At 40.8% G+C, this 13447-nt stretch overlaps 1 protein-coding gene across 4 annotated transcripts in view; it reads right to left on the bottom strand.

Moving 5' to 3' along the window:
• Window positions 1–13447, bottom strand: part of SLC12A1 (solute carrier family 12 member 1) — a 90935-nt gene that overhangs the window by 57177 nt on the left and 20311 nt on the right. For all 4 annotated transcript variants that reach the window (XM_057306291.1, XM_026518433.4, XM_026518431.4 and 1 more), the window contains exons 6-11: window positions 12905–13044; window positions 11506–11616; window positions 9866–9977; window positions 7358–7485; window positions 3504–3588; window positions 840–991 (exon numbers count right to left, since the gene is read on the bottom strand). In XM_057306291.1, coding sequence (XP_057162274.1) covers window positions 840–991; window positions 3504–3588; window positions 7358–7485; window positions 9866–9977; window positions 11506–11616; window positions 12905–13044 — 728 coding nt within the window. The remainder of the gene's footprint in view (window positions 1–839; window positions 992–3503; window positions 3589–7357; window positions 7486–9865; window positions 9978–11505; window positions 11617–12904; window positions 13045–13447) is intronic.

The following is a 13447-nucleotide window of genomic DNA, read 5'->3' as shown; positions in this document are numbered from 1 at the left end:
CATTTCCCCCCTTCGTTGTGGGCATATGTCTCTTTGATGATGGGAAATTCTATTGAGCAGAAAGTGGTATTTTAATAAGGTTTGGGGAGGGCTCAGCTGTTTACCAGTCTTTTGAAAAGCTTTTGCCTTTCTTCCTCCTGCACATAGAGCCTTTTCAAACCTTTGCTTTCTCTGTGCTCATTAAATATAATTCTAGATCTGAGACATCATGAGATTCTATCAATTTAAGCCATGTTTTGGAATAATAACTTCAGCTGAGTTAATTTCTCTTGGCTGGTTGTTAAAATAGATGAATGAAGCCTTCATGACAAATTTACCTCTCCCTCCGCTCGCCAATCATTCGGACAAATTGATGTTTCAAGTTCCAAGTTTTCCCAACTTCCCTTGTTCCATCCCCCTCATTTACCTCCCCGTCTGCCACTCACAATTTCCCTCTTGGCCTTGTTTTCCAGTCACTCCAGGACCATATCAGGGGCTTTCCCAAAACTGAGATCCATGCACAAAGTACATTCCAAATACTAACACTCTAAGTCTCTCCTTTTTGCTACCATGAAATCTTGCACCAATGATTAGAAGATGCAATATGTCAGGTGATCATCTTTCCCTGGTGATGCAATTCATACAACCGCCTATTCTCTCCCCACCACAGTAAATGTGACCCCAGGATTTGCCGCCCAGTAATGTCTACAGGGCTCCCTTCCGTCATGCATGAATTGTTCCTTGCTGAATTCAAATGGACCAATAATCAATGAGTTTCAAAGTCAGAAGTTTCATTATTCTACATGTGACATTCTACAAATGAAAACAATAGCAATACACATTTTTTTTTCTCTTCAAACCTGGAAATTGTTCATCAGCCCATATTGACATGGTTCATGTCGACATCTTGAGAAGTCATAGCCCAACCCACAGGCTGCTGAACCATTGCAGTTCATTCCAGAAATGATGGTGTCATTCATGTTCCCGGTGGCGTCTCGGACCACACAGGCCCCTGGGGAAACAACCGTGGCTCATCAGTTCTTTAAAAGGGTTCTGCTCCATGGGGTTTTCTCCCGAAAACATAGCTTACTTTGAGTCTGAGTAGGTCTACTGCCATCCTCTCTTCCCATCCTGGGGACATGGTGCCTGGAGGTTCCCATCCTCAGAGGCTCGAGAGCGCCCCCTGTCTCTGACAGTCTGCCACTACCACTGCCTTGGGGAGTTTAGGTCCAAGCTCTCACCTACAACTTTGTAATACAGACACTTGGGGGTTGGAACTCTCCATCCCTGACTTTCTGAAATGCTCACGGCAGTGCTTTGCACATAATATTTAAATCATATAGCTGGCTTGGTGTTACTGACTAGGTATTTTTCAGGTAGAAGGATTTATTTCCTCATCTGTGAGAGAACTAAGGGATGGCATTATTGAATTCCGACAATTAAGAGAACTGAGCCCTTGTTTTCAACTGATGGTAGTCCTTGCATAATTTTTTAAACAGTTATAATTCCACTTTCTATAGAATTTTAAGGGTTTAAATAATAAAGAAAATGGGGATAAAATATTGAGATTTCCTTGGTAATATTAATGGTCAAATAATATTCTATCAAATATCAGTTTATTCCATTACTTTTATCCATTTTGCTATTTCTGTTATTTTACATTATAAACATTCTATGATGAACATCTTTGTGCACAATTTTTTTCTTCTCTATTTCGAAATATTTCTCTGGGATAGATTCCTAGAAATGGAGTTATGAACTTTTTAAAGATCCTAGATATATATATATTTTTTTTAAACAGACTTTCCTTATGAAGTTTGTAACCATAATCTCTGCCACTATGTATTTGATAGGACTACTGAAATATATGAATATATGTGGGAAATATGTAGGAACTTTTCTGAATTACCTTCAGGATAAATATTTCACAAACTAAATCCCAATAAAACTGTTCACTTTGCTTTTCAAACTTCGGCTGGTCTGAGTTTTCATTCCTTGCTAATAACTTTAAGAGAGGTCCCAGTGACAGGTACTAATGGGAACCCTCAGTTTTATCCATGGAATTCATATCCTGTGAATCTGTAAAAGACTTAAAAACAATAGGATCTTCGAGTTGGAAGAGTCATTTAAGATAATCAGTACAGGAATCCTGCTTACATAGCCTTGAGGCCTCCTAGCCTCTGCTTAAACAGTTGAAATTATGAATGTTGGTCACCAAGCAAAACCATCTGCTCCAGATTTTACCTTTTGCATTGTTCATTTCTGTTGAGCTGACTTTTTGGAATCATATATTTTGGCTTCTGCATAATACAACTCCCTCAATTTCCATGAAGCCAAGCCATGAGCCATAACTTGCACTAATGACAGGCCATGGACCCCATGACTATTCTCCTCGCCAGGGAAAAATACAGAAACAGAATTTTCCCCCAGGCAAAAACTGGAAGAATCTCTGAAATCAGGTCTATAACTTTACTCATTCCTTCATTTTTACATTGTATGAGATAGGAAACCATTTGGGAAATTTTCCTTAAGGTGATTTCAATGTCATTTAAAAATGTGTCAATTTTCTAAAGTATTGGAATAAAATCTTTTTACATGTAACTAAACTTGGAAATGCCACAGCAATATAGCTAACATTATCCAATTTCCTCAAATAAGAGACAGTGAGAGAAACGAGAATCTAAGTTAACTGTCTTTGCTTTTCTCTCCAGAAACCAAGGTAAGATAAATGCACTTCCCGATTTCCTTTAAGCAGAGTACAATTGGGATGTGCCCTTCGGTAAAATGGTCATTCGGGCTTCAGCAGTGGGGAGCTATATTCCCTAGTGTGCACAGAAAAGAGTTTTCTTCTCCGAATGTTCCACGTTTCTTCCTCTCCTACTATGGCATAAGCAGGAGGTGACCCCCAGCCAGGAGGAGGTGTGGCTGCAGGTAGCAGGTGGAACGCAAGTCAGCTTAGGAACAGCAGGTGCAGCCCCGTATTTTCTGCTTCCTGAGCAATGTGGGGGCTGACCACCCACCCTGCTGGCAGCTGAGTCTTGTTCTGATTTCTTGCCAACTGGTGACAGTGACATTTCCCTATTACGGACAGTTGTGCAAGGAGGAGATAGAGCCATCAATTCTATGCCTTTCATACATACCTAAGGCTTTTGTTTTTGTTTTTGTTTTGTTTCTGGCTTCTTTTCTCTTGCTCTGTTTCTCACCTGCCTCCCAGGGCAAGGGAGGTGGATGCTGGGAGTGGTGGCTTCTTTGGCAGTGGGATTATCACCTAGTGTAGCCAACTGGGATTCTCTTTGTGTTCAGGTAGAATGACAGTCCAATGAACTCTACCCTAGCCCTGACCCAGAGACACCTGTATTACAGCTTACCTGCATTCGAACCCCTAAAGCACCCAGGAAGGGAATTAAAAATGTTGTCTTTTGAAAAAACTTTCTACTTACGATGCACTAAAAGCTCACTGGACATGAAGGACAATCAGACTCCTTGTAATTCTGGCATTCTGACACCAGAGACATACAACTTACCTACACAAATAGCAACTCCTATGTAGGCGACGGTGGTGATGAAAATGGCCAGCATGGTTCCTCTGGGGATGGCGTCTTGGGGATCCTTTGAAGAAATAACATGGTGGGATGAAGAGACAGGGTGGTGTAAGAAACAGAAATGACTTGGCGCTGTTACCGTATTTCAAATGTTTGGGCTACCCTTCCTGAGGCAGGTTCGGAAGAAAAGATTAAGCAATGGCAAAGTGGTTTGCCTGAGTTTTTTTTGGACAAATAACAGGTGTTCGGGGTAAGCCTGAGTTCTTTTTGGACAAATAACAGGTGTTCGGGGTAAATAAAGAAATTTCTAGAACTTTGCGCTGAATAGAAGAGATCTCTAACTGTCCAGGACAGAGTTCTTATAGAAAAGTAGACCAGTTAGCTCACTCATTAATGCATCGCCCTCCCCTTTATCTCCTGTGAATTTCATGCGGGTATATCAAATCTTAAAGCATTAGGGGAAAGACACAAACACGCCCTACACATTGATGCACCTTGAAAATATCCGTGTGTGGGTATAGTTTTGTACTGAGCTTAGGCTTGCCTTAAAAAAAAATAACTTTGAAGCAAAAAGGATGATCTACTAAGTTCTCCAATCCCTCAAATTTCCCGTTTGGAATCTAGTTCAGGAATGACTGCAGTGAGAGATCGTTAATTTCCATAAGTAGGCATAAAGAAAGAGGCAAATTTAAGCTAATACCAGAAAATGGGCTTTTCTTTTCCTTATGCATGTATATAAATTCACTGGGCTGAGCTCACATCATATATAATATACCATTTTATATCCTACAATGGGGCTAAATCATAGCATAATCAATTTCCAAGCAGCATAACTGCTTAATAATTGAATTCAGCTTAACAGGGATTATTAAATGAAGATTTCAATGTATTCTTGCTTATACAAGACAGTGCCTGGCATATAGTAGGAGTCAATAAATATTGAATCGAGGGAGGCACAATCTCAGTAGATATTAGTTCCCCCAGCAGAGGACCTGAGATGTATCAATACAAATAAGCCATAGATGCAGTCAAAGTTTGAGCTTTTTTGTTTCTGTTTTTAACTTAAATCTGCTGATCAAATCCATCAGAGAGGCCAACTTATGATAAATTTCCACCCCAACAGCTGGAAATTACTATACAAGCGAATCTGCCCTTAATGGGGGTAAGTCAGCCCTATGGAGCCACTCTGTGGTCATTGATTCCTTCCCACTCTTCTAGGAATATTTGCATATAGGGTGGTTCTGCTGCATACATAACTAGCCTCCTCTTCCAAACCATTGTCTGCAGAAGTGATTTTGCCTAATGCGTGCAGTTGAACAGCACATCGAAGGAAGAAGAAGGTAACTGTGGCTGAAATGGGCCCCCCTTAATCTCCCAATTCAAGGTATGTTTCAAGTTTTATTTTATTAACTATTTCTTGTAATCTGAGTGAAATGGGAAGATTAAATTAAATGAGAAGAAAGGAAATATATATAAAGATAAGAGGTGTGAAGGTGGAAGGGAGTCATGTACCTCAAACATGAAAACTTAGTTATTACGTAGAACTGCCTGCTACAAACTCTGAAATTACTTACTCAGAATTTACATGAGGGTCAGACTTGACCCAATATAAATTAGGATGTCAGTATCTCAATGTAGGATCATATATTCACACTGTCTGCTCTGGCTTCCCTTCCCCTAAACAGAGACCAGGACTTTGACAAATTCTTAGGTTTCACTCTAAATGTTAATTTCCATCTCCCCAGCTGTAACCTAAAAATCTAACCTTCCTTCACCTTTCTTTATTAGATGTTATATATTTTTTCTTAAAACAGAATACACAAGCAATCTGTTAGGTTATTGTTTTTTGAGCGTCGACCACATCCTAATCTTGCATCTTGCACATGATTCTGTTCCTGCTTCTCATGAAATCAGAGGGATTAAGCCTGTCTTCGCCTTAGACCGTGAGCAACTGGAAGGGAGGACTGAGCTCTTCCTTGCTTCCCCAGTGCCTGGCGTCAGCAGGCATTCTGTAAGTGTCGGCTGAGCTGAACTGACGACTAAGTATCTAATACGAACTTGTTTCTAAGGAAAGAACAATATTCTTTCATTTAAATGTGTGTTTACAGTTTGCAGAACTTTCGATCAGTGACCTCTGACACTTTTCCAAACCTGAAAAGCCAGCAGCTCCACCTCCATAGCTAAGTTTCGTTAAGCAGTGAAACTTAACTACTAGAATCATTTTGAACAAGTTACTTAGTTTTCTGAGCCTTCGCCTAATCTATTTTATGCCAGATCTCAGCTCAAGAATTTAACATAGCACTGCGGTCCCTAATATGACAAATTGAAGTGCCTTTATTCATTCACTCAATAAATATTTATTGATAGCTTCCTAGCTGTGAGGAGGCATCAGTGAATAGAACCAAAGCCAGGTCCCCACTCTCACGGACTTACATCCCAGGGTAAGCACCTCTTGCTCCGGTCCCACCAATGGAGATTTCCCCTTATAAGGTCATCCGGCCTCGTCAGGGCTTCTCCAGGTAAACTGTGAGGGATCCCTTAGTGGTTCCTGTATCTCCTTGCCTGACTGTTCTTTTGTCTTCTCTACCTGGAATACCCTTATATTTTCTCACCAATAGTCAGCATTGAGCTTTTGCTCTAAGTTCACACTTCAAAGTAACGTCCCTGAGGAAATCATCCCGGACTTAACAATTATCTGTTTATTATGTTTATCTCACAATTTATTTAGACAGTACATATGATTTTCACTTATACATGTCTCTTCATGGCTCTTACAAATATTTCTTGTCTTCCAAATTTGTTTATGAATGTATTGAGGTGAAACCTGTGTCTTCTTTTTTGTATACGGTAGGGACTCTTTACTCTCCCCTAATATCCATTCCCACCTTCCTCCTTTTGACACAAGAATTCCCCAAGATTCTAGGCACATGGCTGCCCAGATAGAGACTACATTTCCCAGCCTTCTTTGCAACTAGGCAAGGTCACAGAGACTAAATTCTGGCCAATGGAATGGCAGCAGAAGTAACACATGCAAGCTCCAGGAATTGCTTGCCCTCTATTCCTTACTCCTCTTCCTGTGGGCCGGAGCATGATCTTGGACGTGACCAGTCATCTTGGACCTTGCAGGTAAGGGCAAATCCCAAGGGAGTGGTAAATCAAGAGAGGTCATATGGGATCCTAGGCTACCATTTGGAGTAGACTTTCCTTATTCCACTGCATGGCCTATGAGCTCAGATTTTTATCCACTAGAAAAATAAACTTCTATTTTGTTTAAGTCACTGCTACCAGTCTTTTATAAAACATTCAAACCAATATTCTAACATAGCGCTCCTTACAGTACTGAACATAAAGTAATATGAATGCAGTGCTAAATAAATACCAATTAAACGAGTGAATGTATCTCTGAATTTAATGACATAAAAATTCACTAATAAATTGATTTTTGGGGGGAGTGAGTGGGGTGTTTAGTTTTGTTTTCTTTTTCCTGGATGTTATGTGGTTTTGTTCCTTAGGTGTTTAAAAAAAGAAAGGTTGGTGCCGATATTTTTTTCACTGAGCTATATTCATTTTGTTGGAAATGTTATACACTGTTAATATTCTCTATCCTTCCCATATCACTGAATAAAACTTTGGAATGGACTATTTGAAGTAGAATGGTCTGGCATTAAAAATTTTGGCATTAAAAGAGAGAACTTTGAAATACTGGGGACCCTTCCAGAAATTTTGGTTTTACCGTCAGTAGAGAACTATGGTCACTGTTGACCTCTATAGCTCGTGGGGCTCACCAACAGCACCACCGCTTCCCGGGATTACAAAAGCAGAGCAAAACGACATACCTCTAAGTCTCCCGAGATGTTGGCACCAGCAAGAATTCCAGTAGCTGCTGGGAAAAAAATGGCAAAGACAGAGAAGAAGCCTTCACCTTTCGTGAAGCTTGGCCCAAAATTTTCTGCAAATATTGATGCTGCAACACAAATAATGAGAATATTATCATGCAGACTTTCTTTACAGAAAAGGAGATACAGTTACCTTTAGCTTCTATCAATGTATCATGGTCCCTATATTCTATATGTATCGAGGTCCCTATATTCAATGTATATTCTATATGTATCAAGGTCCCTATATTCAATGTATCAAGGTCCCTATATTCTAAATGGAATGAGTTTGAAGATGTTGGCATACTCTTGATGAGCCTCGTGTCAATATTTGCCAACAGTATATGTATGTATCACAAGGCTTTGGGTCTCTAGAACAGCTTTGAAAAATTTTTTGTGCCCACAGAGACCCAGGCCTCCTGACTGTTTTGAATCTAGAAGACTGAAAAAGAGGGAAATGGAGAATTTTTCCCATGACCATGCTGGTGTATTCACAAATATACCACACATACACTGCCCTCCTCATACACAACTTCTTTCTTATGTGAATAAATACTCTTACCAACACACAGTTTTTCTTTTTTTTTTTTTTTAAGATTTTATTTATTTATTTGACAGAGATAGAGACAGCCAGCGAGAGAGGGAACACAAGCAGGGGGAATGGGAGAGGAAGAAGCAGGCTCATAGCGGAGGAGCCTGATGTGGGGCTCGATCCCATAACGCCGGGATCACGCTCTGAGCCGAAGGCAGACGCTTAACCGGTGTGCCACCCAGGCGCCCCAACACAGTTTTTCTATGCTTATTTTTTTAAATTGTAGGAGCAACTTGTGGGTGAAACTATCTTAAAATTTTGCTACTTATGTTCTAACTTTCCCACCCCCTTTTTTTAATGAACTTTTTTTTTCTATTTTTTTTTTAAGATTTTATTTATTTATTCGACAGAGATAGAGACAGCCAGCGAGAGAGGGAACACAAGCAGGGGGAGTGGGAGAGGAAGAAGCAGGCTCCCAGCAGAGGAGCCTGATGTGGGGCTGGATCCCAGAACGCCGGGATCACGCCCTGAGCCGAAGGCAGACGCCCAACCTCTGCGCCACCCAGGCGCCCCAACTTTCCCACTCCTTGCTCCCAGTAGATTTTAAATTCTATACCAAATTTTCCTATATAGGAGAATAATAGTAGCAAGGAACTTTAGTCATAAAATAATACTATCCCGTGGGGTCTCAACAAATTACTTAAATGAGAAGGGAACAGTGTCGAAGAAACACAGAACAGGAGGGAAGAAAAACGCAAACAAAAGAATCTGGGATGATGCAAAAACGAGGAAAGAAAATGTAAGTCATCAGAAAACATCCAGTAGGAGCTAGAAGGAGGGAAAAGCACAGAAAGGAAAAGGGTGTTGACATGCAAAGGAAACAAGACAAAATTCACAAAGAAGAAGAATCAGGAAGAAGGAGGTGATCTGATACCAAAAGAAAACAGACACTAACAACTGAATAAATGAGGAAGGGAAATAGTTTTTAAGTCTCAGCAGTGGATTCTTGAGGAAGCTTGAGTGGAAAACTAGGAAGGTGTGCGTACGTGGAGTAGAATTTCATGCTTGGTGACATCCGCTCAGGATGCCATGCCAACTCCTACAATCTTTTGTGCTTGAACACCGGACAGTGATACGTAACTAAGTACTGCTAGAGATAAGCGAGGTGCAGAAAAGTTTATCAGGGGGGCACCTGGCTGGCTCCGGAGGTGGTGCGTATGACTCTTGATCTCCAGATTGTGAGTCTGAGCCCCATGTTGGGTGTAGAGATTACTTAAAAGTAAAATCTTAAAAAAGAAAGAAAGAAAGAAAGAAAGAAAGAAAGAAAGAAAGAAAGAAAGAAAGAGAGGGAGGGAGGGAGGGAGGGAGGGAGGGAGGAAGAAAGAAAGAAAGAAAGAAAGAAAGAAAGAAAGAAAGAAAGAAAGAAAGAAAGAAAGAAAGAAGGAAAGGAAGGAAGGAAGGAAGGAAGGAAGGAAGGAAGGAAGGAAGGAAGAAAGAAAAAAAGAAAAAGTCTAACAGGAAAATGGCCATGTTTGGCTTTAGCGTTCTCAAGGGTTGAACAAATTGTCCGAACTATGTTCTCTTTCCTTGCACGTACAACTCTACTTCTACTATTTGACGGAAACGATTTGTCCCACCCTTGAAGGTTTTCAAAGCACTTTTGGGTTCACTATTTTATTTACTTCTCGAAAATCCCCTCGGGAAGCTGTTATCACCCACACTTCAGCAGGGAAATTTGAGCCCCAAACATGTTCGGTGACCAGTCTAGCTGCCAAGCATCAGGGTTGAGACTTACTCTGGATCTCCTGAGTCCAAACCCAGGCTCATCCCTGGATCACACTGGGATTCAAATGGCTGCCTTGGGGGTCACAGGGGTGGTGATGGAGGAGGGCAGTGGAGAACCATTGATTGCAAAGCAACTCCTTTGTCAGACGTACCTTGGTAGTTAAAGAAACCTCTGGACTTCTTCTCGTTGTTGGATGGAATGACGGTTCCGATGAAGAAGTTTGCAATAGCAATGAGGAGAATGACCAAAAGTATCACCTGAGCCTGGAATGGCAAAGTAAAAGGAGACCAACTTAGAATTACTTAACAACTTTTTACATAATTACAAAAGTCATGTCCACTGAAAGTCCACTGGACAAAGACTCTATCTGGCTATTCTGATTAAAACTACTACCCAGAGGGGCGCCTGGGTGGCACAGCGGTTAAGCGTCTGCCTTCGGCTCAGGGCGTGATCCCGGTGTTATGGGATCGAGCCCCACATCAGGCTCTTCCACTATGAGCCTGCTTCTTCCTCTTCCACTCCCCCTGCTTGTGTTCCCTCTCTCGCTGGCTGTCTCTATCTTCGTCGAATTAATAAATAAAATCTTAAAAAAACAATAACAGACAGATTTCACTTTACCAGTATTCTTTCAGATGAATAATACCACCAATAACAAAGTAGGTAATATTGTTATCATCATTTTAAAGATAAAGAAACTGAGGCACAGAGAGGTTAGGCAACTTTCTCAAGGTCATACAGATGTAAACCAGATTCAAATCCAGGTGCTGTGGCAACAGAGCTTTAAACCTACCCTTACTGCTATGAAGCTACATTGCCTCCTTCAGGAAAAAAGTCCTTATAAGTAGAGCGCCCTTATTTTCTATCTGAGTGCCCTGTTTATATCCATTATAGCACCTTCACAATTTACCATTCTATATTTACTTGTTTATCTACTTGATCATTATTCATATCCCCATGGACCATATGTTCAACTAGGGGCAGGATTGTGCCTGTTTGGGTCATCACTGAATATCCGGTATCTAGCAGAATGCCCAGCACATAATAAGCACTGAATAATTTTTGTTTAATGTGTGAATGCATAATCCACAAATAAACACTGTATAGGAATGTTTCTCATTGCCTCATGGAGGTGGGTGGGTTTGGCCACTTTTCAATCTTTGGTGACCTCTTGAGGTCGAGGTACCGTATCTCCAGGCTCTTAAAACCAGTTGCAATTATACCAGTCACTGTAGAGTTATAAATCAGATAAAAGACACGCTCCTGTCATTCAGAAATTTACTGTATTCCTCCTAGTTAAATTCAGATATTGTCTAGTTCCAGGACTTACTCCCGAAGTACCTCGTCTCGGGGGAGAGTGATAGTTTCTGACTCTATTCCCACTCCCATCACATGTGGGAGAAGCCCATTTCCTATGGGCTTCAGCACCCACAGTCAGCTGGAAAATGGGACACCAGGGGTGGGACTGAGACACACAGGTTTCTAGCATGGACTGTTGCTATGATCTTAAGAGGTCTGGGTGTGAAGATGGCAGCAACCGTGGTGTCTCTGTCACGATGATGACAGCACAAAGAAGGACAAAGTGCAGGCCCAATCATGTGACACATGAGTGGGGAGTCATGACTGCCTGGACCTTGTGTTTGGAGGGCTTGGGGCTCCCCCAGTGCTAACCTGCAACCTTCGCCATAGCAAGTAATAATAGCAATTCCTTTTGAATATGGGGTTTGTTCTATTCCTGCAATTTGGTCAAGACCCGAGCAGCAGTGGTTGATAACATTATTTTCAGAAAATCACCTTTGCTTCCCATTCCATTCCAGCTACTGAAATTCCTAAAAGGATCACCACTGTGATGGAGCCTATTATCCGGATGTCGTTGGTTGGATCCACCATCATTGAATTGCTCTCCTGGAACAACAGCAAAAAGCACTAAAATGGTTAGAGACAGAGCTTTTTCTGGTCTGTATGTCGTATTGTAGAATTGAACAGTAAGACGAAATACTGTGGGGGGCGCCTGGGTGGCACAGCGGTTAAGCGTCTGCCTTCGACCCAGGGCGTGATCCCGGTGTTATGGGATCGAGCCCCACATCAGGCTCCTCCGCTATGAGCCTGCTTCTTCATCTCCCACTCCCCCTGCTTGTGTTCCCTCTCTCGCTGGCTGTCTCTGTCTGTCGAATAAATAAATAAAATCTTTAAAAAAAAAGAAGAAGAAGAAATACTGTGCGCTAATGACCATATGGAATAATAGAAAAACGAGGTGCTCCTAAATCAGAGATTGGCATTCTTTTGTCCTATAATAATAGGCCGTGGGTAGCCAAGGCTAGGAGCTGGAAATTCTAGATGCTCATTCTAGTCACAGCTTTTAAAGCTATTGTGGCACTGAGGTAAGTATGTGCACATGTAAATACAATGTTTTGTTTCAGAAGAATGACTATTTTTGTGTGTCAGGGGGAATCTTAGAGAAATCAAAATGAGTGGTTTTCAATATGAATATCGGAAAATAAGCGTTATTCAATTAAACAACAAACTCCATAAACCAGATCACACATTTCTTGAAGATCACATAGTTTATGAACTGTATAATCCACTCCTTTACTCACCTAATTTTCAAATAAAGATACTGTTACTAATCGAATTCAGGGAATGCTATCACTACCATGAAAGGAGAAGTTAGTTCACGTACCAGCTAGTTAACACGCTCACAGACAGACTGACTAGTCGTGCCTAAACTAGGAAATGCTTAGTTTTCTGCAGTGAGTTGCTCTAATGTTTGAACTGTCTTTCCCTTTGGAAATCTATAACCGCAGTAGTAATCTTGCTGCTGATAATAGCACCCATTATCTTTCGTTTCTTATTTTACACAGTATTTCATGTACATTATTTCATCTGTTCTATACCGCATTTCTATGAAACACATAGAACAGTATTATTAGCCCCTATGATAGATTTGAGAAACAACGTTCGGGTGACCAAAGGGACTGGCCCAGAATCTCTCAGGTGATAAATATGAGAGCCAGGATTCCGGGCCAGTTCTGATGCTAAGCTTAGAGCTCCTTCAACTGTATCCAGCTTCCACATTCTACAGAATAAATCTATTTCCTCTCATCTTGCCATAATGATATCCCCTCGTGCCCTGAAAAGGCAAATTGAACCAAATTATCTTACTTGGCTGAAGAAAAGAAAAACTTTTAATTACCTTAAGGAGATCTACCACTGTTTCAGCAAATCCCACCACATACATAGCAACAGCCACTGCATTGGCAAAAGCAAAGATCAAGCCTATAGACCCACCGAACTCGGGCCCTAAGCTTCTGGAAATAAGGTAGTAGGCCCCACCTAAAACAAAAAATGAACATGCTTTACTCTGAGGAACTGCTACGGGACCTGCGTAAGTTCTACGACCAAATAATTTTGCATAATTTTTATTCTAATAAAAAATTGCAACTTCCTAATAATTTTAAGAATCTTGTATCACTTTAATAAGTTAGCCAGGCTTTCTTTGTACTCTGAGAACGATAATAAAACACAATAGAATTATCCTTAGTAACTTCTGATTTATGGAAACCCAATTGTGTACAAATGTTTCAAATAAGACTACAGGAAACTTTACCAAAACAAAATGCTTTGCCTTCTAAAAAAACTCAGTGGCGAGTTCAAATCCATAACGTAACCAAAGTAAAATTTTATATTTGAAATTTCCAGGAACAGGCGGGCCTAGGAAGAAGATGAAGTAGGTGAA

The sequence above is a fragment of the Ursus arctos genome, unplaced genomic scaffold, assembly GCF_023065955.2.
Source record: "Ursus arctos isolate Adak ecotype North America unplaced genomic scaffold, UrsArc2.0 scaffold_36, whole genome shotgun sequence".
NCBI classification, from domain to species: Eukaryota; Metazoa; Chordata; class Mammalia; order Carnivora; family Ursidae; genus Ursus; species Ursus arctos.
The sequence above is the reverse complement of the archived record's forward strand: the minus strand, read 5'-3'. Positions and strand labels throughout refer to the sequence as shown.